The sequence below is a fragment of the Chiloscyllium punctatum genome, chromosome 31 (genome assembly GCF_047496795.1).
Source record: "Chiloscyllium punctatum isolate Juve2018m chromosome 31, sChiPun1.3, whole genome shotgun sequence".
In the NCBI taxonomy this organism is placed as follows: Eukaryota; Metazoa; Chordata; class Chondrichthyes; order Orectolobiformes; family Hemiscylliidae; genus Chiloscyllium; species Chiloscyllium punctatum.
In genome coordinates this window covers 60244058-60268296 of record NC_092769.1, presented here as the reverse complement: position 1 = coordinate 60268296, position 24239 = coordinate 60244058, and the positions used below count along the sequence as shown (strand labels likewise).

General features: G+C 44.2%; 1 protein-coding gene across 7 annotated transcripts in view; it reads left to right on the top strand.

Moving 5' to 3' along the window:
• LOC140456974 (uncharacterized) overlaps positions 1 to 24239 on the top strand; it is a 47920-nt gene that overhangs the window by 5981 nt on the left and 17700 nt on the right. The window contains exons 3-5 of one of the 7 annotated variants that reach the window (XM_072550843.1): positions 8829 to 8880; positions 10780 to 10904; positions 12800 to 23594. In XM_072550843.1, the coding sequence (XP_072406944.1) occupies positions 12961 to 14004 (1044 nt within the window). In that variant the 5' untranslated portion in view covers positions 8829 to 8880; positions 10780 to 10904; positions 12800 to 12960 and the 3' untranslated portion in view covers positions 14005 to 23594. Of the gene's footprint in view, positions 1 to 8828; positions 10905 to 10953; positions 12568 to 12799; positions 23595 to 24239 lie in introns of those variants that run through there. The other 6 variants (XM_072550842.1, XM_072550844.1, XM_072550845.1 and 3 more) reach the window with 6 other exon arrangements.

Genomic DNA, 24239 nt, shown 5'->3' with positions numbered 1-24239 from the left:
TGTAGCGTGAATGTTACTTGCACTTGTCAGCCCAAGCCTAAATACTGTTCAGATCTTGTTGCATTTGAACACGGACTGCTTCAGTATCTGAGAAGTAGCGAATGGTGCTGAACATTGCACAATCATCGGTGAACGTCCCCACTTCTGACTTTATGATAGAGTTTGCCCCCTCATTCCCATCGATTCCAGTTTCTTGTGGGCTCCTTGATGCCACAGTTGGTTGAATGCTACCTTGACGTCAAGGACTGTCACTCTCCCCTCTGGAAGTCACCTCTTTTGTCCATGGTTGAACCAAGGCTGTAATGATGTCAGGAGCTGAGCAGGTTATTGCTGAGTAGGAGCTGTTTGATGGCACTGTTGATGACACCTTCTATCACTTTGCTGACAACACTGAAACATATCTGCATCCTGATCACAGTTCACTGTCCTACCCAGCTTCATGTCATCTACAACTTTGGATAAAAGACATTTGAGTTTCCTCGTGAATCATAGATACATTCGTACAGCATGGAAACAGATCCTGCAGTCCATCCAGTTCATGCCAACTGTAATCCCAAACTAAATTCATCCCACCTGCTTGCCTTTGGCCCATATCCCTCCAAACATTTCATATTCAAGTACTTATTCAAATATCTTTTAAAAACATTGTAACCCAGATCCACCATTTCCTCTGGAAGTCTATTCTCAGTATGAAACATCTCCACCCGAAGGGAAAAGATCTTGTCTATTCACCCTGTCCATGCCCCTCATCTCTTTTTATAAATCGTTCTCCTCTCACCTTTAAAATATGCCTCCTAGTCTTTAGGTCTTCCACTCTATGGGAAGGACACCTTATGTAAGTCCCTCGTGATTTTACAAACCTATATAAGGTCACCCTTCAATCCCCTATTGTCCACTGAAAAAGATTCCAGCCTCTTTTTTTTTAAAAAACCAAACCTCTGTTCCCTGCAGCACCCTGCTAGATCTCTTCTTCGAGCTTAATGATATCTTTCCTACAAAAGGCTGAACAGAAGTGAACAGATGAGGCCTCCAGAAGAGGCCTCATCAACAACCTGCATAACCTCAACAATGATATCCTAACTCCAATGCTCAAAGGTCTGAGCAATAAGGCCAGCCTTAACCACCCTGTCTACATGTGACACAAACTTCAAAGAATTATGTACCTGAACCCCAAGGTCTCTCTGTTGACAGCACTATCTGAGACTCTACTTTTAATTGTATAAGTTCCACCCTTGTTTGTTTTACAAAATGCAATATTCAATTTAAACTCTGCCATTCCTCAGCCCATTGATCCAATTGATCAAGATCACTTTGTAATCTTAGACAACCTTCTTTCCTGTCCAATATACCACCAATTTTGGTGTCATCCGCTAGCTCAGTAACCATGCCTTCTAATGAAGGCTTATCCTTTTCCATAACCACTTTGAAACTAATAGAATTATGATCACTAGACCCAAAGTGTTCCCCAACTATCATTTCAGTCACTTGCCCTGCCTTATTAAACAAGAGAAGGTCACATTTTCTTCTTTCTGTAGTAGGAACATTTACATTGATGAAGAAAATGTTCTCAAACATAGAGTCATAGAGATGTACAGCACAGAAACAGATCCTTTGGTCCAACTTGTCCATACTGACCAGATATCCTCAATAAATATAGTCCCTTTTGCCAGCACTTGGCCCATATCCCTCTTAACCCTTCCTATTCATATATCCATCCAGATGCCTTTTAAATGTTGTGATTATACAAGCCTCCACCACTTTCTCTGGCAGCTCATAGGTCCTTTTTAAATCTTGCCCCTCTCACCCTAAACGATGCCCAGTACTTTTGGACTTCTCCACCCAAAGGGAAAAGATCTTGTCTATTCACCCTGTCCATGCCTCTCATGATTTTATAAACTCTTTCAGGTCACCCCTCAGCTTCCGATGCTCCAGGGAAAACAGCCTCAGCCTATTCAGCCTCTTCTAATCTGAAACCTGAAACCTTCCAATCCTGACAACGTCCTTGTCAATCTTTTCTGAACCATTTCAAGTTTCACAACATCCTTCTGATAGGAGGGAGATCAGAATTACATGCAGTATTCCAAAAGTCCTGTACAACTGCAACACACACAATGACCAACAAGGGAAAGCATACCAAATACCTTCGCTACCCTATCTACCTGGGACTCTACTTTCAAGAAACTATGAACCTGCGTTCTAAGGTCTCGTTGTTCAGCAACACTCCCCAGGCCTTGCTATTCAGTAGATAAGTCCTGCCCTGATTTGCATTTCTAAAATACAGCGCTTCACATTTATCTAAATTAAACTCCAAATGCCCATCTGATCAAGATCCTGTTCTTGTCTAAGGGTAACTTCTGTGCAGTCCACTATGCCTCAAATTTTGGTGTCATCTGCAAACTTACTAACTATACCTCTTATGCTCTTATTATTTATATAACTGATGAAAAGTAGTCGACCCAGCACCCATCCTTGTGGCACTCCACTTGTCACAGGCCTCCAGTCTAAAAAGCAACCCTCCACCACCACCCTTCTACCTTATGAGCCAGTTCTGTATCCAAATGGCTAGTTCTCCCTGTATTCTATGTAACCTTACTCACCAGTCTCCCATGAGGAACCTTGTGGAATGCCTTACTGAATTCCACATAGATCACGTCCACTGCTCTGCCCTTTGTTTTTGTTACGTCTTCAAAAAATGCAATCCAGTCGGTGAGACATGATTTTCCATACACAAAACCATACTGACTATCCCTAACCAGTCCTTGCCTTTCCAAATACATGTCCCTCAAGATTCTTCCAACAACTTGCCCACCACCGAGGTCAGGCTCACCAGTCTGTAGTTGCCTGACTTTTCCCTACCAACTTTCTTAAATAGTGGCATCACATTAGCCAACCTCCAGTCTTCCGGCATCTCACTGTGACTATCGGTGATACAAATATCTCAGCAAGTGGCTCAGCAATCGGTTCCCTAGCTTTCCGCATAGTTCTAGCGTACACCTCGTCGGGTCCTGAGGATTTATCCACCTTTATGCGTTGTAAGACATTCAGCATCACCACTTCTGTAATTTTCACATTTTCCAAGATGTTGCTGTTTGTTACCCTATGTTCTATACCTTCCACATCCTTTTCCACAGTACACACTCATGCCAAATATTTGTTTAGTATCTCTGCAACCCCCCATCTCCTGTGGTTCCACACAAAGGTTGCCTTGTTGATCTTTAAGGGGCCCTATTCTCTCCCTACTTCCCTTTTTGTCCCTAATGTCTTTATAAGATCCCTTTGAATTCTCCTTAATCCTTCTTGCCAAAGCAATCTCAGTCCCCTTTTTGTCCCCCTGATTTCCCTCTTAAGTACACTGCTACTGCTTTTATACTCTCCTAAGGATTCACTCAGTCTCTGCTGTCCATATCTGACATATGCTTCCTTTTCTTTGACCAAAATCTCAATTTCTCTAGTCTCAGCATTCCCACCACTACCAGCCTTCCCTTTCACCCTAATAGGAACATATTTTCTCTGGGCTATCAATATCTTATTTTTGAAAGTTTCCGATTTTCCAGCTATCACTTTACCTGCGAACATCACCTCCCCCCGCCCCCCCCCCCCCCCCCCCCCCATCAGCTTTTACAAGATCTTGCCTAGTACCGTCAAAATTAGCCTTTGTTCAATTTAGAACTTCAATTCTTAAATCCAGTCACTCCTTTTCCCTCACTGTTTTGAAACTACTAGAATTACAGGAGCTGGCCCCAAAGTGCTCCCCGCCCCCCCCCCCCCCGACACCTCAGTCACCTGCCCTGCCTTATTTCCCAAGAGTAGATCATGTTTTCCACCTTCTCTAGTAGATACAACCACATACTGAATCAGAAAATGTTCCTGTATTCATGTTACAAATATGTCTGTATAAAAGACCTTAACACGATGGCAATCTATGTTTGGAAAGTTAAAATCTCCTACCATAACCACCCTATTATTCTCACAGTTAACTGAGATCTCCTTAAAAATTTGTTTCTCAACTTCCTGCTGACTACCCCTTTCTTTTTTCTCCGTATCACCCAAATAATTTCCCTGGATGTATTCCCAGGAATATCCTGCTGAAGTATAGTCATAATGTTAAACATTAAACAAAAACATCACTCCTCCTCTCTTTCCCTCCCTTCTATCCTTCTGATAGTATTTGTATCCGACAACATTAACCTGTCAGTCCAATCCATCCCTGAGCCACGATGTGATATTCCATTCCCATGTTCCCAACCATACCATGAGTTCATCCCCTTTCCCTGTTAGGCCTCTTGCATTGAAATAAATGAGTTTATCAGTCCTATCTTGTTCACTATTTTGTTCCTGCCTGCCTTAACTGTTCGACTTGCTCCTTTTCTTAACACTATCAATCTCAGACTGATTTCTTACCTCGTTATCTCCCTGGGTGTCCCTCCTCTCCCATAGTTTAAATCCTCTCGAGCAGGTCTAGCAAATCATCTTGCCAGTGTACTAGTACCCTTCCAATTCAGATGCAATCTGAGCTTCTTGTACGGGTCACTTCTCCCTGAGAAGCGATTCCAATGATCTAAAAATGTGAACCCTTCTCCCCTGCACCAGCTCCTCAGCCACGCATTCATCTGCTCTATCCTCCATTTCATACCCTCACTAGCTCTAAGCACCAGGTAATCCAGGTATTAGTACCCTCGAGGACCTCCTTTTTTAAGTTCCTGCCTAACTTTCTATGTTGTCTTCTCAGAATCTCGTCCTTTTCTCTTCCCATGTTTCTAGCTTCAATGTGTACAATGGCTTCCTAGTAGTCCCTCTCCCAGTTGAGAATATTCTGTACCCTCTCCAAAATATCCTTGATCCTGGCACCAGGGAGGCAGTACCCTATTCTGATGTCTCCTTGTCAGTGGTAGAAACCTCTGTCTGTGCCTCTGACTAGAGAGTCCCCTATCTCAGTCAATCATTTGGAACCTGTGATATCCCTTGTTACATTAGTGCCAGTCTCGGCATCAGAAACCTGGCTGTCAATACTGCATTCCCCTTAAAGTCCATCACCCTCTATGTTTTCCAAAACAGCATACTTGTTTCAGATGGGGATTGCCACAGGAGACTCCTGCACAACCTGCCTACCCCTCCTACCTTTTCTGGAGGTCACCCATCTACCTGACTGTATCTGTAGCTTTTCTCCCTTCCATCATACCCCCAGTTCCAGTAAATACCTCATTGCCTCTCCAACCAATCTGTATGATCCGATAGGATTTCCAACGAGCACACTTCCTGCAGACATAACCATCAGTAACATGGAAACTCTCCCTAACCTCCCACGTCTGACAGGAAGAGCACGACACTCTACTAAGGGCCATCTTTGCACCTTAGCAGTCTACAGACCCAGAAAACAGCACAGTCTTACTGCTCTTAAAAAAAAAATACTGCTCCAGACTAAATTAGTACCAACGTTTTATAGTTTAATAAAGAGACAAATCTAAATAAAACTTTCCATCAAAAACGAGCCCAGTCTACTCACTATTGTAAATTTACAAAGGAAAAGTAATGTTGCACTTTAAAAAGCCACTTAGCTAACAAAGGTGTCTCCATGGTCATCTATGAATTTCACTGTTGGTTAATTTTTCTTCAATGATTCTGGTGGTTTGGAGATGCTTGAAATCAAACAGCAGAACCGTTAGCTTTGTGGATTCACTGCTGGGTAAGACAGTGTATTTTGCTGTTTGAATCAATTCCCATGTGGTCATTGGCCTTTGTCTATCTTCCTTCTTCCAAAACAATGCAACAGCTTATCAAACTGTAATTACCACTCATAGAATTAACGAAATCAGTTTCAACACTGAAAATACATCAAAAAAAAGCAGCCACAATTTTTCCCATCCTCTATCTTGGATTACCCAGCAAAGGAAACTGAGTATTTTGTGAACTCCCCCTACTGCCTCCCCCGAAGTGATTGATTGATACCATTTTGTAGTCCAGATGCTTCTTGTTTTTTTTCCTGGTGCATTTTGCGGGTCTTAGTGAAGGTACAAACAGTCTTCTGAAATCTCTGCTCTCACTACTCCATTGCTTTTGCTGTTTACTGAGAGTTTGAGCCCCAGAGAGTCCAGCAATGACTGTTTCTCTTTACTTGTGCAAGCCCCCACACATCTACTGTGGGACAAGGTATTGTGGTTGGAATAGAAGTAGTGTGACAGGTACGCATTCAGTTTTGGGGGTGAAAATAGTAAGAAGAGGGGAGAGTTTTGTCCCTTTTCATTTAGCAGCATCAGACCCCAACTCTACCTCAGAGCAGTATAAGCCCACGGATACAAGATCTGTCATTCTGTAAAAAGCAGCAGAAATCTTCTGTCCCACTGTGGTCAGGGCTTGCACTGCCATACTTCAAGCTCCATGAGGCAACCCTCCTGCCTATCGCAGACAGTATCTGGAACCTTTGCCAACTTTAAAACCCGATTCATTCCTTGCCTTTCTACACAAAAACAGAAATTGCTGGAAAAGCACAGCAAGTCTGGCAGCATTTGTGGAGAGAAATCAGAGTTAATGTTTAAGGTCGAGTGACCCTTCCTCTGAACTCAGTAGATACTTCTATTTTTGTCTCTGATTTACAGCATCCACAGTTCTTAGTTTTTATTCCCCTTTCCAAATAGCCTTTCTCACTCACCCCACTTACATCACTCCAGGCTTTGAGCTGCCTACAATACAAGTTCCGGAATTTCCTCCTTGCACATCTCTCTCGTTCAAGATAGTGTGTCATTAAAATCGATATCTTTAATCAGTATGTTCATCACCTGTGAGGAATCGTGGGAGAGTGACAATGTGACAGATTCAATAAACTGTAAGTTGTTGTTGTTCCTTACATTGGAAGAATCAAGAATGACACACTGCTTCCCCATCTGTGGTGGTGGATGGTTGCTTTTCAGAGTGGAGGCCTGTGACCAGTGGTGTGTCACAAGGATTGTTTCTAAGTCCACTGCTTTTCGTAATTTATAAAAATGATTTGGATGTGAGCATAGGGGTGTGACGATACTGCTCCTTTAACAAGGTTATGCTGTCCTTGGATTTTTTTGAGAGGTCGTAAAAGACAGACTCTGAAAAGTTTAAGTTGAAAGATTTTAGGGCCAATTTGATTATAGCTTACCGATACTGCCTCAGGCATGTTTTCAAAAAACACTTGTAAAATGAAGGGGGAGTGACCAGTTCTCCCCAGCTCAGGTTTGGTTTGGGTTTTAGCAGTGAAGTTTTGTAGCTGCTGGACCCAAAGAAGCAGGTCCATGCGGATCCTCCCTCTCTCCCGTAAGACCCTGTGTTTGATTTTACCTTTTGTGCCAAGGGGTGTTTGTGGGGATTGTTGCAAGTATCGGTGATAGCATACTGCTAATCTGTTGGGGTTTCAGATAGTTTAGGTTATTCTGTATTCTGTTCTCTGTTGTTTATATTTCTTTCAGTAATCTTGCAAATAAATTCTGATTTATTTTAAACAAAGTTGTTTGACCAACTGCATCACTCCTGGAATATTCACTGTACACCTGCTTAAAACAACTAACAAAATTCTACAAGATCTACAAGGATGTTGCCAAGGTTGGAGGGTTTGAGCTATTGGGAGAGGCTGAATAGGCTGGGGCTGTTTTCCCTAGAGCATTGGAGGCTGAGGAGTGACCTTACAGAGGTTTGTAAAATCATGAGGGGCTTTTGATAGGGTAAATAGACAAGGTCTCTTCCCTGGAGTGGAGGAGTCCAGAAATAGTGGGAATAGGTTCAGAGTGAGAGGAGAAAGATATGAAAGGGACCTAAGGGGCAATGTTTTCACACAGAAGATGGTGTGTGTATGGAATGGGCTGCCAGAGGAAGTGGTGGAGGCTGGTACAATTACAGTATTTAAAAGGCATCTGGATGGTATATGAATAGGAAGGGTTTAAAGGGATATGGGCCAAGGGCTGGCATATGGGACTAGGGACTAGATTAGGTTAGGATATCTGGTCGGCATGAACGAATTGACCGAAGAGTCTGTTTCCTTGCTGTACATCTCTATGACTCTATGAACTCTCACCATCACTCCGAGCTGATGAACAGCAGCAAAAACAGAAAGCATTGCACATGCTTCAGCTCTCAGTGATAGCCCGTGTGATTGACGTAAGCTCTGGTCCATTAGGAGGGTAGAGGGTGGGCCTGGAGGACTGAGCGGAAGCACTGCTCCTCCAACCAATCAGAGTGAGTGACAGAAGGAATAGTGGATGTCACGTAACTTGTCGTTGTCTGCACTATTGCTGTGTGTGAGGCTCGAGCACTTACAGAAAATGCAGGACGCAGTAAAGGAACAGGGCGGGGGGGGGGGTGCGGAGGTGTGCTGATGCTGGCAGAATACTTGCTTTAGGCAGCATCACTGCTGCTGTTACACTTTAGGTACTTAGTGGAGGAGCATTGCCTGTAAACCGGTTACAGCTCCGTGTTACCTATGGCAGACTCAATGTAGGAAGCCCTGCTTTAAACAATATGACCTGTCAAAGCATATCCATTTGTTCAGTGTTCATCCAATTGAGATTGGAATACCGGAACAGCTCTCATTCACTTCTGTGCTCCTTGATCAACTCTTTGTCAATATCTGACTTCCTCAATCTCTCATAATGGGTGTATTTTCACTCTGCATCTTTCTGGTGGGGGAGTAGGGTAATTTGAAGAGGAGGATTTACACACCACAAACTGAAACCAAAATAAATGTTTGTCATTTCTAGACAATCTGAGAGGTTTGTAAAATCATGAGGGGCATGGATGGGGTGTTTCGAGGGTGTTGCAAGATTTCTATCCTGGGCTGACAGTGACTTTTCTTTTGTGAATTTGTTTTGCAGGATACTAATTGAAAATAAATTGCAGACCGGGATCTCAAAACCAGTTCTGACAGTAAGTGGAGTCATAAGGATCTAAATATCACTCACTGGCATTTAACTGTGGAAAGAAAGAGGTTTGTCTATATTGTGGGAAAATATTTCTGATATGTTTGTAACTTGGATATTCAGATTATTGTTTAGATTACCCTTGGGTGTGTGCTCAGTTCTGGGCCCTGCAGCTGAGGAAAGAGAAGGGGAGCACAGATTTATCCAAATTACATCTCGTGTCTTTGAAGGCACTGTCATATTTAGTCCCAATCATCCATTTCCTGATTTTAACCCATAAATTCCTCATTCTCAAATACCTGCAAATTTCCTTTAAAGTTCATTCTGGACTCAAATTCCAATACCCCTTCAGGTGGGATATTCCAGATCCTGACAACTCTCTGTTGATCCAAAAACTGCTGAAGTGCACATTGAGTCTGGGGTTTTAAAGGGCAGAATTGAAAGGTGAGATGTTGTTCCCTGAGCTCTCATTGAGCTGCATTGGAACAGTACAGGAGGCTGAGGGCAGTGTGGATGTGAGCAGCCAATTAGCTGACAAGGCTGCACTGCCTTCTGGCTCAATGACTGTGCTTTGGAGTTGAGTGAAACCAGAGAGTGAGGTGAGACAGGGAGAGGTTGAAGCTGAAAGACTGTGTTTGGTGCTCAGTCTCAGTTCAGGCTGTTCAGAAAGTCACATGGTCCTAATGAAAACAGCCAATCAGTAAGTGATACCTGCAGAGAACTTTCTTATGGTTTAAAGTATATATCAATTTAAATAAAGTCAGGCACTTTTGATAACATTAGAAGTGTTTGAAATAAAGGGGCAGGTCCCAGCTTAATTAAAATTTCTTAAAGGGAGTAACTAGCTGAACCTGGAGAGAAGTTTTGACTGGAAGCCTCAGACCCATGGTGTGTTCCCCTTGCACAATGTGGGAAATAAGGGATGCTTCCAGTGTCCCTGCTGGCTACATGTGCCTGAAGTGTGTCCATCTGCAGCTACTGGGTAACTGCTTTTCACAGCTGGAGCTGTGGATGGAATGACTATGGAGCATCTGTGAATGTTATGGACAGCACAGTTAGTGCGTTGCTTACACTGCAGGTGAGGATTACACAGGCAGAAAGGGAATGGGTGACCATCAGATAAAGTAAAAGGCTTAGGAAGGAAGTGCAGAAGACCCCAGTGGTCATCCCCTTCTGCTTTGGGTACTGTTTGGAGTGAGGTGGTGAGGGGTGGGATAGCAGCATCAGCCAAGTTCATGGCCCCACTGGTGGCCCTGTTGTACAGAAGTGGCGGAAAACAAGCAGCAGGACTATAGTGGCATGGGATCCAACAGACAGACGTGAATCCAAGATGGGATGTTGGAGCAACTGCAGGACCGTCAGGAGTGGGAGGGTGAACAGCCACACCTAGCTACCAACGACGTAGGAAAATAATGGGGTGAAGACCTGAAAGCGGAAGAAAAATATTAAAATACAAGACCTCACAATCTAGTAATGTCAGACTTACAGCCAGTGCTACGTTGTTGTAGGGAGAAATATTGAAGAGGAGTGTTGAGCTGTGTGTTCAGCAGTACAAGCGACCTTTATTCAGAGCACTTTTACCATTCATGGAAGTGACCAGAGCCCTGTCTGAATCTGGCTTTTATGTGGGGGCTGTCTGATTTACACTTCAGATTGGAGGAGCGGTCAATGATACTCAAACCTCCCTATCTAAATACAACATTTTTGTACCTTTTACGTGACAATATTTACATGCAATATTGATGTCATAGTTAGCTACACACCCCTAATTTATTCATTCAATCCAGTAAACGTACAATCGTAGATAATACTATGGATAGCCCTAGGTCCTCCCATAATCTCATGATATTTACCAGAAATTTTCTTCATCTGTCTTTGGGATGTTGCAATCAACTCTATTATGAAGTGACTACAATTCTGTGACACAGCTGAGACATTGAGAACAGCCCTTTCTCACTTCAGTCTGAGAGATCAAACAAACAATCCTTCTGATTTGTAGCTGCAGTTTACAATTCCTGCTGTACACACACTGTAAGTAAATTTTAAACTAAACTTTCATTTTTAAATAAGTCTTTACTGTTTCTACTCTAAATACTTCCCATTATTACTTTCTTTTAATAAAAAACATCTATTCAAATTCCACTGTTTTGTTTAATTCTGTTAAACAATATTTGTTTTTGACTCCACAAATAACTACTTTGTATTTTGTAATCTATCTCTGTCACTCTTCCCTTGATTTTTGCATGTAAGAACTTGTTCAAATTGTCCACATCTGCACTTGAGCTTTGATTGTTTGTGTCTCCCGCTATCCTGACTCCTCTCATTTTACAAGCTTTCTTTCCCATCTTCCTATGCTGATGATCTTTTCAGGGTTGTGTTTACACCATTTATTGCTTTGTCTTCCCTAATGATACCTTCAAACATTTGCTAACCCTTTCACATTAATTTGTTGTTTGCATTTCTAGCTTACCAGTACCCAAACAGTTCAGAATGCTGTGGGATCCTTCTACTCTTTACTTAACAACAAACTTTGGACTGGGGCTAAACTAGGCCTTTCAAAAATGCTTGTTATTACAAATGCTGATGTGTTTTGAACTGTCTGCTTACAGAAACCCAAGTAAATTTCCTAATGTTTCTTCTCACCAGGACTCTTTTATGACCCCCACAGGACCTTTCATTATCTATTCCAGTAGCTCTGTATGGAGAGCACAAGTCTGACTGAACAGCTGCTTTCTGTAGCTGCCAACCCTTTTGGCCATGTTTAGTCATGGACAGCTATAACACATGTGTTGCTCAGAGCACAAAGAAGGGAATAGATCCGCTGAATGTGTGGCTGGAGAAATGGTGTACCAGAGAGAGTTTAGATTCCTGAGGCATTGGGACTGTTTCTGGAGAAGGTCTAACATATACAGGCCTGACCACTTGCTCCCAGGCAAAGCTGGGAGAAATATTCTTGTGGATGCTTTCGCTAGTTCGATTGTGAGGGTTCAAATTAGTCTGTCGGGGGGATGAGAACCAAAATGTAGGCTTAGATGTATCAGACTCTGATCAGGAATTTGGAGGTATAATATTAGTTGGTGATGCTGTCAGTGACTCAGAAAAACAAAAGAAATTAAGATTAAATAAGGATAGAGTCTCTCTTTATACATCAGTCCTGACATCCCAGAAATCAGTCTGGTGATCCTTCATTATTCTGTCTCAGTAGCAAGGGCATCCTTCCTTGGGAAGGAATAACAAAGGTGTCCACAATATTCCAAGTGTGGTCTCACCAAAGCCCTTCCAGAAAAATATCCCTGCTTCTGTACTTGAAAAGTCAAACAATGAAAGCCAATGTATCATTTGCATTCTTCACTGCTTGCTGCTCCTGCCTGCTTCCTAAAAGAGAGAGTCACAGAGAAACATGAGACTAAATGTGGTCAGAGTCTCTGATATAAAACTGTTGAACACAATGTTCTTGTCTTGTCCATGTTGGTCGTCATGCACCTATTTACTCTAATCCCATTTTCCAGTAGTGAGCGTGCCACCTATATTGCAATGCATTGGGTGACCATCTAAACAGTTTGTAATGATAACAATGGTTCCTGAATTTGTCACTCTTTTGGATGCTTCAAGACCTGCTGTGTATCTCCATCTTTTTCTGCTTTTATTTCAGGTATTTTGTTTCTTATTCTTAGTCCTTCAAATGGATCAAAAGGTATGGAGAGAAATAGGAATTGGTTTGAGCTGCAGATGTATAAAACGCCTCTGCTCCGTACCTGTCTTTTCCACCTCTCTCTATTTCAGTAGTTTTGTGCAGACACTGACTTGTTCCCTTCCCTGAAGGATATTTATGAACCAGTTCAGTTTTTTATCTTTCTCTCTCTGTCTTTTTTTTTCTCTTTCTTTCTCTCTCTCATTTTATTTTCTGTTTGAAATTTTGATTACAGTTAGAGAAATCGACCGAAACCATATCCGGATCTGACAGTCACTCTGTTTGCAATGACCTCAGTATCTCAGGATTTTGAACACTGAAGGAAAAAGCCCTGTTCGCACCAGGGAGAAACACGTACTGTTTGTGTGTGGAAGGGTCTGTGGCGATTCATCTGAAATGTCCAAACGCCACCGCAGTCACACTGGGGAGAGACAGTGGAAATGTGGGGATTGTGGGAAGGGATTTCTTTACCCGTCTCAGCTGGAAATGCACCAGCGAGTTCACACTGGGGAGAAGCCATTCACCTGCTCTGTGTGTGGGAAAGGGTTCACTCAGTCATCCAACCTGCAGATACACCAGCGACTTCACACTGCGGAGAAGCCATTCACCTGCTCTGTGTGTGGGAAAGGATTTATGCTGACTTCTCACCTGCTCAAACATCAGCGAGTTCACACTGCAGAGAAGCCATTCACCTGCTCTGTGTGTGGGAAAGGATTTATGCTGACTTCTCACCTACTCAAACATCAGCGAGTTCACACTGGGGAGAAGCCATTCACCTGCTCTGTGTGTGGGAAAAGATTCAGTCAGTCATCAAACCTGCAGATACACCAACGACTTCACACTGCAGAGAGACCTTTCACTTGCTCTGTGTGTGGGAAAGGATTCATGCTGACTTCTTACCTGTTCAAACATCAGCGAGTTCATACTGCAGAGAGACTGTTCACCTGCTCTGTGTGCGGGAAAGGATTCAGTCAGTCGTCCTACCTGCTAAAACATCAACGAGTTCACACTGGGGAGAGACCGTTCACCTGTTCTGTTTGTGGGAAAGGATTCGGTCAATCATTCTACCTTCTAGAACACCAGCAAGTTCACACTGGGAAGAGAACATTCCACTGTTCTGTGTGTGGGAAAGGATTCACTCGCTCATCTAAACTACTGGTACACCAACGAGTTCACACTGGGGAGAAGCCATTCACCTGTTCCGAGTGTGGGAAGGGATTTACTGAGTCATCCAACCTGCTGAGGCACCAGCGAGTTCACAGTGGGGAGAAGCCATTCACCTGTTCAGAGTGTGGGAAAGCATTCACTCAGAGAATGCAGCTGCTGATACACCAGCGAGTTCACACTGGGGAGAGACCATTCACTTGCTCTGTGTGTGGGAAGGGATTCACTCAGTCATGCAACCTGCTGAGACACCAGCAGGTTCACCAAAAACCATAATTGAAAACCATAATCAAGGAATGAACTGCAATCTTTGGGCTGTTTGTACTGATGTTCATCCCTGCACAAAATTTTCCCTTCTCTTGGAAATTAAGGCCACACGTTTGACAGAGTTGTCAGTGGGTGGATACTTTGGGGCCAGTGATCATAATTCTATTAGATTTAAAATAGTTGTAGAAAAAGATAGACCTCATCTAAAAGTTAAAATTCTAAATTGGGGTAAGGTCAATTTTGACACAGTCATTGGGCAGCACAGTGGCTCAGTGGTTAGCATGCTGCTTACACTGCCACGGACCTGGGTTTGATTACAGCCCCGGGCGACTGTCTGCGTGGAGCTTGCACATTCTCCCCGTGTCTGCATGGGTTTCCTCCAGGTACCCTGGTTTCCTCCCATTAATCCAAAGATGTGCTGGTTAGGTGAATTGGCCATGCTAAATTGCCAATAGTGTGCAGGGATGTGTAGGTTAGGTGCATTAGTCAAGGGTGAAAGTAGAGTAATAGGTGAATGGGTTTGGGTGGGCTACTCTTCAGAAGTTTGTGTGGACTTGTTGGGCTGAAGGGCCTGCTTCCACACTGTAGGGATTCTATGATTCCAAACCCGTTAAAAATCAGCAAGGCTGCTTAGAAGTGGAAATGCAGGAAATGGCTGAGATGCTAAACAAGTATTTCACATCTGTACTTACAGTGGGGAAAAAATATGGGAGCTATAAAACTTTGAGAAATAAACAGCGATAACTTTAAAACTGGCCATATTGCAGAGGAGTAGGTGATGGATGCCTTAAAAAGCATAAAGGTGGATAAATCCCCAAGATCTGTATCGTAGAACTTTGGGTAAGCTAAGGAAGTCATTGCTGGGTCCCTTGCTGAGATATTTATCCCATTGATAGCCAGCAGTGAGTGCTAGAAAATTGAAGGTAGCATTGTTTAAGAAATGTGGTTAGGAAAAGGCAAGGAACTACAGACCGGTGATCTTGAAGTCAGTTGTAGGTATTTTATTGGAGGGGATTCTGAGGGACAGGATTTACATGAATTTGGAAACTGTTGTGGTTCTGTTCGCCGAGCTGGGAATTTGTCTTGCAAACGTTTCGTCCCCTGTCTAGGTGACATCCTCAGTGCTTGGGAGCCTCCTGTGAAGTGCTTCTGTGCTGTTTCCTCCGGCATTTATAGTGGCCTGTCTCTGCGGCTTCTGGTTGTCAGTTCGAGCTGTCCGCTGTAGTGGCCGGTATATTGGGTCCAGGTCGATGTGTTTGCTGATAGAGGCATGGCACTCATCCACAGACTCTAGGAATTCCAATATACCTAGACAGGGGACGAAACGTTTGCAAGACAAATTCCCAGCTCGGCGAACAGAACCACAACAACGAGCACCCGAGCTACAAATCTTCTACCAAACTTTGAATTTGGAAACTGATGAGGACCGATTAGGGATAGTCAACATTGATTTGTGTGTGGGAGTTTGCACCTCATGAACTTGATTGAGTTGTTTGAAGAAATGACAAATAAAATTGACTGCAGAGCAGTGGATGTTGTCTGTATGGATTTCAGTAAGGTTTTTGATCAGTTTCCACATGATTAACAAGTTAGATCACATGGAATTCAGGGAGAGTTACCCATTGAGATACAAAAAGTAAGAGACAGGATAACGAATTGGTCACAGGTCTGTTTTTCAGCTAGAGACCTGTGACCAATGGTGTGCCACAAGGATCGGTGCTGAGTCCACTGCTTTTTGTCATTTTATATAAATGATTTGAACATTGGAGGAATGGTTTCTCTTTGCAGATAGTAGACAGTGAGGAAGGTTATCTGTGAATAGAACGGGACCTTAATCTCCACTCCCTGGCCTATTTTATTAAGTTTAATTCAGATAAATGTGAGGTGCTGCATTTTGGAAAGACAAATCAGAGCAGGACTTTTACACTTAATGATAGGCTCCTGCAGAGTGTTGCTGAACACAGACACTATGGGGAACTCATAATTCTTTCAAGGTGGAGTCGCAGAGGTCTATGGAATGAGCTGCCAGAGGAAGTGGTGGAGGCTGGTACAATTACAACATTTAAAAGGCATCTGGGTGGGTATATGAATAAGAAGGGTTTAGAGGGATATGGGCCAAGTGTTGTCAAATGGGACTCTATTGATTTAGGACATCTGGTCAGTATGGACTAGTTTGACAGAAGGGTCTGTTTCCGTGCTGTATGTCTGAGAGTGTTATAGATAACACAGAGCCATAGAAACGTACAGCACAGAAACAGACCCTTCAGTCCAACTTGACCATGCTAACCAGATATCCGAGATAAATCCAGTCCCATTTGCCAGCTGTACACATATAACTCTGTGTGAAAAAGGTGCCCCTTCGGTTCCTTTTAAATCTTTCCTCTTTCACTTTAAACCTGTGTTCTATACTTTTTCCCCACCCCAGGGAAAAGACCTTGTCTATTCATCCTCTCCATTTCCCTTATGATTTTATAAACCTCTATACAGTCACCCCTCACCCTCCAATGCTCCAGGGCAAACAGCCCAGCCTATTCAGCTCCTCCTATAGCTCAAATCTTCCAACCCTGGCAACACAGTTGTAAAACTTTTCTGAACCCTTTCAAATTTTACAACATCCTTCCTATACGAGGGAGGCCAGAATTGTGCACAATATTCCAAAAGTGGCCTAACCAAAGTCCTGTACAGCCGCAACATGACCTGCCAACTCCTATAATAACACAGTAACCAATAAAGGCAAGCATACCAGACAGCTTCACTATCCTCCCTACCTGAGACTCCACTTTCAAGGAACTTTGAATCTGCACTTAAAGGTCTCTTTGTTCAGCAACACTCCCCATGACCTTACTGTTAAGTGTGTAAGTCCTGCCCTGATTTGTCTTTCCAAAATGCAATATCTAAATTAAACGCCATCTGCCACCCATTGGCCCATCTGATCAAGATCTCATTGTACTCTAAAGTAATCATTTTCGCTGTCCACTATAGCTCCAATTTTGGTGTCATCTGTAACTTACTAACCATAACTCCGGTGTTCACATCCAAGTATATAAAATAATGAAAACCAGTGGACCCAGCACCGATCCTTGTAGCCTGAAAAGCAACCCTCCCCAACCACCCTCTGCCTTCTACCTTTGAACCAGTTCTGTATCCAAATGGCTAGTTCTCCCTGTATTCCATGTAACCTTGCTAACCAGCCTCCCATGAGGAACCTTGAAGAATGCCTTACTGCAGTCCTTTTGAGATGATGTCTGCTGCTCTGCCTGCATCAATCCTCTGCGTTACTTTTTGAGAAAAAAAATTAATCAAGTTAGTGAGACATGATTTCCAACATGCAAAGCCATGTTGACTGTTCCTAATCAGTCTTGCCTTTCCAAATACATGTAAATCCTGTCTCACAGATTTCCTTCCAACAACTTGCCCACCACCAATGTCAGGCTCGCCAGTCTATAGTTCCCTGGCTTTTCCTTAAATAGTGGCACCCTGCTGTAGATACCTGACATATGCTTCCTTCATTATAGAGTCATAGAGATGTACAGCATAGAAACAGACCCTAAGGTCTCACCGAACCGCGATTTCGCTAGTCCCAGCGTTCCCTGCACCAACCAACCTTGCCTTTCACCCTAACAGGAACACTTTGTCTTTGGACTCTCATTATCTCATTATTCACATTTTCCAGCCATCACTTTACCTGCGAATATCCACATCTAAACAATTTTTGGAAGTTCTTCCCTAGTACCATCAAAATAGGCCTTCCTCCAATTTTGAACTTTAACCTTTAGATCTGGTATATCCTTAGAACATAGAACGTAGAACAATATAGCACAGAACAGGTCCTTCGGCCCACGATGTTGTGCCGAACATTTGTCCTAGCTTAAGCACCCATCCGTGTACCTATCCAATTGCCGCTTAATGGTCGCCAATGATTCTGACTCTGCCACTCCCACAGGCAGCGCATTCCATGCCCCCACCACTCTCTGGGTAAAGAACCTACCCCTGACATCCTCCCCTAAATCTTTCACCCTTCACCTTAAATTTATGTTCCCTTGCAACACTCTGTTCTACCCGGGGGAAAAAGTTTCTGACTGTCTACTCTATCTATTCCTCTGATCATCTTATAAACCTCTATCAAGTCACCCCTCATCCTTCGCCGTTCCAATGAGAAAAGGCCTAGCACTCTCATCCTATCCTCGTATGACCTATTCTCCATTCCAGGCAACATCCTGGTAAATCCTCTCTGCACCCAGTCCAAAGCTTCCACATCTTTCCTAAAGTGAGGCAACCAGAACTGCACACAGTACTCCAAATGTGGCCTAACCAAGGTCCTGTACAGCTGCAACATCACTTCACGACTCTTGAATTCAATCCCTCTGCTAATGAACGCTAATACACCAAAGGCCTTCTTACAAGCTCTATCCACCTGAGTGGCAACTTTCAAAGCTCTATGAACATGGACCCCAAGATCCCTCTGCACCTCCACCTTACTAAGAACCCTACCATTAACCCTGTATTCCGCATTCTTATTTGTCCATCCAAAGTGGACAACCTCACACTTGACAGGGTTGAACTCCATCTGCCACTCCTCAGCCCAACTCTGCATCATATCTAAGTCTCTTTGCAGCCGACAACAGCCCTCCTCACTATCCACAACTCCACCAATCTTCGTATCATCTGCAAATTTACTGACCCACCCTTCGACTCCCTCTTCCAAGTCATTAATAAAAATTACAAACAGCAAAGGACCCAGAACTGATCCCTGCGGAACTCCACTTGTAACTGGGCTCCACCACTCTCTGACTTCGACCGGTTAGCCAGTTTTCTATCCAACTGGCCAAATTTCCCTCTATCCCATGCCTCCTGACTTTCCGCATAAGCCTACCATGGGGAACCTTATCAAATGCCTTACTAAAATCCATGTACACTACATCCACTGCTCTACCCTCATCCACATGCTTGGTCACCTCCTCAAAGAATTCAATAAGACTTGTAAGGCAAGACCTACCCTTCACAGATCTGTGCTGGCTGTCCCGAATCAAGCAGTGGCTTTCCAGATACTCCGTACCCTTTCCATTACTTTGCCTACCACCGAAGTAAGACTAGTTGGACTGTAATTCCCGGGGTTATCCCTATTCCCTTTTTTGAACAGGGGCACAACATTTGTCACTCTCCAGTCCCCTGGTACCACCCCTGTTGACAGTGAAGACGAAAAGATCATTGCCAACGACTCTGCAATTTCCTCTCTTGCTTCCCACATAATCCTAGGATATATCCCGTCAGGCCCGGGGACTTGTCTATCCTCAAGTTGTTCAAAATGCCCAACACATCTTCCTTCCTAACAAGTATCTCTTCTAGCTTACCGTTTCACACTCTCCTCTTCAACAATACGGTCCCTCTCGTTTTTAAATACTGAAGAAAACTACTCATTCAAGACCTCTCCTATCTCTTCCGACTCAATACACAATCTCCCACTACTGTCCTTGATCGGACCTACCCTCGTTCTCGTTATTCTCAGGTTTCTCACATATGCATAAAATGCCTTGGGATTATCCTTGATCCTATCCGCCAAAGATTTTTCATGCCCTCTCTTAGCTCTCCTAATCCCTTTCTTCAGGTCCATTCTGGCTCTCCTGTATCCCTCCACTGCTCTGTCTGAACCCTGTTTCCTCAACCTTATGTAAGCCTCCTTCTTCCTCTTTACAAGACATTCAACCTCCCTCGTCAACCAAGGCTCCCTCACACGACCATTTCTTTCCTGCCTGATAGGTACATACATATCAAGGACACGTCGTATCTGCTCCTTGAAAAAGTTCCACATTTCCACCACATCCTTCCCTGACAGCCTATGCTCCCAACTCATGCTCCTCAAATCCTGTCTTACAGCATCGTAATTTCCCTTCCCCCAATTGTAAAATCTACCTTGTTGTGCGCACCTATCTCTCTCCATAACCAAGGTGAAAGTCACAGAATTGAGGTCACCATCACCAAAATGTTCACCCACTAACAAGCCCATCACTTGACCCGGTTCATTACCGAGTACCAAATCCAATATGGCCTCCCCTCTGGTTGGACAATCTACATACTGAGTTCGAAAAGCTTCCTGGACACACTGCACAAACACTGCCCCATCCAATCTACTTGATCTAAAGAGCTTCCAATCAATATTTGCGAAGTTGAAGTCGCCCATGACTACTACCCTGTGGCTTCTGCACCTTTCCAAAATCTGTTTCCCAATCTGTTTCTCCACATCTCTGCTGCTATTGGGGGGCCTATAGTAAACACCCAACAAGGTGACTGCACTTTTCCTATTTCTGACTTCAGCCCATACTACCTCCAAAGGCAGATCCCCCTCAAACTTCCTTTCTGCAGCCGTTATACCATTTCTAATTAGCAATGCCCCCCCCCCCTCCTTTTTTACCACCCTCCCTAATCTTACTGAAACATCTGTAACTAGGAACCTCCAACAGCCATTCCTGTCCCTTATCTATCCACGTTTCCGTGATGGCCACAACATCGTAGTCCCAGGTACCGATCCACACCTTAAGTTCACCCACCTTATTTCTAATGCTCCTTGCGTTGAAGTATATGCACTTGAGCCCATCTCTGTGTCCGCAAGTATTCCCTGTCAGTGCTACTTTCTCCACAGCCTCCCTACAGTCTTGGACATCCTGACACACAGCTAGCTTACTTGCTGGACTACAAGTCCGGATCCCATCCCCCTGCCAAATTAGTTTAAACCCCCCCGAAGAGTGCTAGCAAACCTACCCCCCCAGGATATTGGTGCCCTTCTGGTTCAGGTGCAACCCGTCCTGTTTGTACAGGTCCCACCTTCCCCAAAATGCAGTCCAATTGTCCAAATACCTGAAGCCCTCCCTCCGACACCATCCTTGTAGCCACGTGTTCAACTGCACTCTCTCCCTATTCCTTGCCTCACTGTCACGTGGCACCGGCAACAACCCAGAGATGACGACTCTGTCTGTCCTAGCTTTTAGCTTCCAGCCTAACTCCCTGAGCTCTTGAATGACCTCCCCACCCCTCTTCCTACCTATGTCGTTGGTGCCAATGTGTACCACGACTTCTGGCTGCACACCCTCCCCCTTAAGGATTCTAAAGACACGGTCCAAGACGTCTCGGACCCTGGCACCCGGGAGGCAACAAACCATCTGAGAGTCTCGCCCATGTCCACAGAACCGCCTGTCCATCCCTCTAACTAGTGAGTCTCCTATAACTAGCACTCTCCTCCTCTCCCCCTTTCCCTTCTGAGTCTCAGAGCCAGACCTCACGCCACAGACCCCTTCACTGCAGCTTACACCTGCAAGGCTGTCCCCCCCAACAGTTTCCAAAGCTGTATACTTATTATTTAGGGGAACAACCACAGGGGAACCCTGCACTGCCTGCTTCTTCCCCTTCCCACCTCTAACTGTTACCCAGCTACCTCTGTTCTCCGGCGTAACTATGTCCCTGTAGCTTCTATCAATCACCCTCTCAGCCTCTCGAATAATCCTCAGTTCATCCAACTCCAGTTCCAGTTTCCTAACTTGTTCGGTGACGAGCAGGATCTGACTGCATTTCCTGCAGACGAAGTCGGCAGGAGTATCGGTGGTCACCCCTACCTCAAACATCCTGCAGGAGGAACATTCCACCGCCTGCGCTGCCATGACTGTACACTTTGATAAGGTTCCCCATGGTAGCCTCATTCAGAAGGTCAGAGGGAATGGGATACAGGGAAATTTAGCTGTCTGGATACAGAATTGGCTGGTCGACAGAAGATAGCGAATGGTAGTGGACGGAAATTATTTTGTCTGGAAGTCAGTGGTGAGTGGTGTTCCACAGGGCTCTGGTCTTGGGCCTCTACTCTTTGTAATTTTTATTAATGACTTCGATGAGGAGATTGCAAACTTTGTTAACAAAGTTCAGATGACACAAAAGTTGGAGGTGTCGTTGACAGTATAGAAGACTGTTGTAGGCTGCAGTGTGACATTGACAGGATGCAGAGATGGGCTGAGAGGTGGGCAGATGGAGTTCAACCTGGATAAATGTGAAGTGATGCATTTTGGAAGGTCGAACTTGAAAGTTGAGTACAGGATTCTTGGCAGTGTGGAGGAACACTGGGATCTTGGTGTGCAGGTACATCGATCCCTTAAAATTGCTACCCAAGTGGACAGGGTTGTTAAGAAAGCATATGGTGTTTTGGGGATTCAGATAAAGAGCCGTGAGATCTTGTTGCAGCTGTATAAAACTTTGGTTAGACCGCACCTGGAATACTGTGTCCAGTTCTGTTCACCCTATTATAGGAAAGATGTGGATGCTTTGGAGAGGGCTCAGAGGAGGTTTTCCAAAATGCTGCCTGGAATGGAGGGCTTATCTTACAAAGAGAGGTTGACTGAGCTCGGACGTTTTTCATTGGAAAAAAGAAGGAACAGTGGGGATCTAATTGAGGTGTACAAGATAATGAGAGGTATAGATAGAGTTGATTTCCAGAGATTTTTTCCCCAGGGCAGAAATAGTTAACACAAGGGGTCATAGTTTTAAGCTGTTTGCCAGAAAGTATAGAGGGGATGTCAGGGGTGGGTTCTTTACGCAGAGTTGTGAGAGCATGGAATGCATTGCCAGCAGCAGTTGTGGAAGCGAGGTCATTGGGGATATTAAAGAGACTGCTGGACATGCATATGGTCACAGAAATTTGAGGGTTCGTACATTAGGTTTACCTTACATGAGGATCAATGGTCGGCGCAACATCGTGGGCTGAAGGGCCTGTTCTGTTCTGTACTGTTCTATGTTCTATGACACACAGCGCTCTGCCCTAGGTCATAGAGCCCCTCCGGCCCCTGAACACAGAGCTCTCTGCCCCCAAACACAGCTACCCATCCCCTGAACCCACCATGTATTGGGCACAGAGCCCCTCTCCCCCAAAACACAGAGCTCCACCCTTTGAACAGAGCCCCCAGAACACAGACCCCCCAGCCCCTGAACACAGCAACCCACCTCTGAGCACAGAGCCCCTGCCCCCTGAGCATAGAGCCCCATTGTCAACCTGAACACAAAGTGTCTCGCCCCCTGAACACAGAACCCCCTGCTGTCTGAGCACAGAACCCCTCGCCCCTCTTGCATCGAGCCCTCTGCCCCCTAAACATATAGCTCCCTGCCCCCGGACACAGAGCCCCCTGCTGACTGAAGGGGGAGCCAAGTTGAAGCCGCAGCAAAAGCAAGTCTGCAATCTGAGAGAAAAAAAAATCTGGGTTTTAGACAAAAATGGTTCAATTCTCTTAAAAAAGCACATCAAAGGACTCACAGTATTTGCACCTCAAGATCCTGATACAGCAATCATAGGAAGGGAAGGTTTTGTGACGTGAGATCAGCAGAAGGAAGATTGGAGATAAAGCCAAGAAGATATAGACTGCATGAACTTGGAGATAGTAAATTTTAATTGACTGTTTTCTTATTAATTAGGTTTATATAAATGGGACTTGTGTTAATTTGAACAGCTTTCATTCCAGTAGAATTTTGTTCAGTTAGGGAATATTCGGTACTTAGGGAAAATTTGTCCAATTTGTTAGTAATTCTGTCAATTTGTTCACTGTTAGATAAATAAATCGTTAATTATAGAATGGGTGAAAGGATTCTATTTCATTTAACCACTTCTTTCTAGCAGATTGGATATAAGAGGTAGGTTATACCCCTTGTGACACTTTTCTATCAGATTACGAAACAAAACCATATCTGGGTGTTTTGGTTTTAATTATTAGGGGGGAGTGGATTCCACTTTGTAGCACAACTGATGAGACATCAGTATGTTCACACTGCTGACATGTGGGACTGGGTTCAGACAATCAGGCAGTATCTGAGGAGCAGGAAATTTGATGTTTTGGGCATCAATTCTCATGCTCCTTGAATACTGCCTGACATGCTGTGCTCTTCCAGCACCACTCTCGCCTCTGACAATGCCATGAGAATTAGTGGAGTTGAGAATAGTGAGGAAGATTGTCAAACAATACATCAGGATATAGATCATGCTCACAGAATCATACCTTACAGATAATGTCCCAGAACACCACTATCACTGTCTCTCGATATGTCCTGTTCCACTGACAGGGCAAACCCAGCAGAGGTGGTGCAACAGTGTGATGCAGCCAGGAGTGAGTTGCTGTGGTGGTTCTCAATATTGACTGCGGACCCCATGAGGTCTTATGGCTTTAGGTTAAACGTGGGTACAGAATCTTCCTGCAGCTTACAACATACCGTCCTCCCTCGGC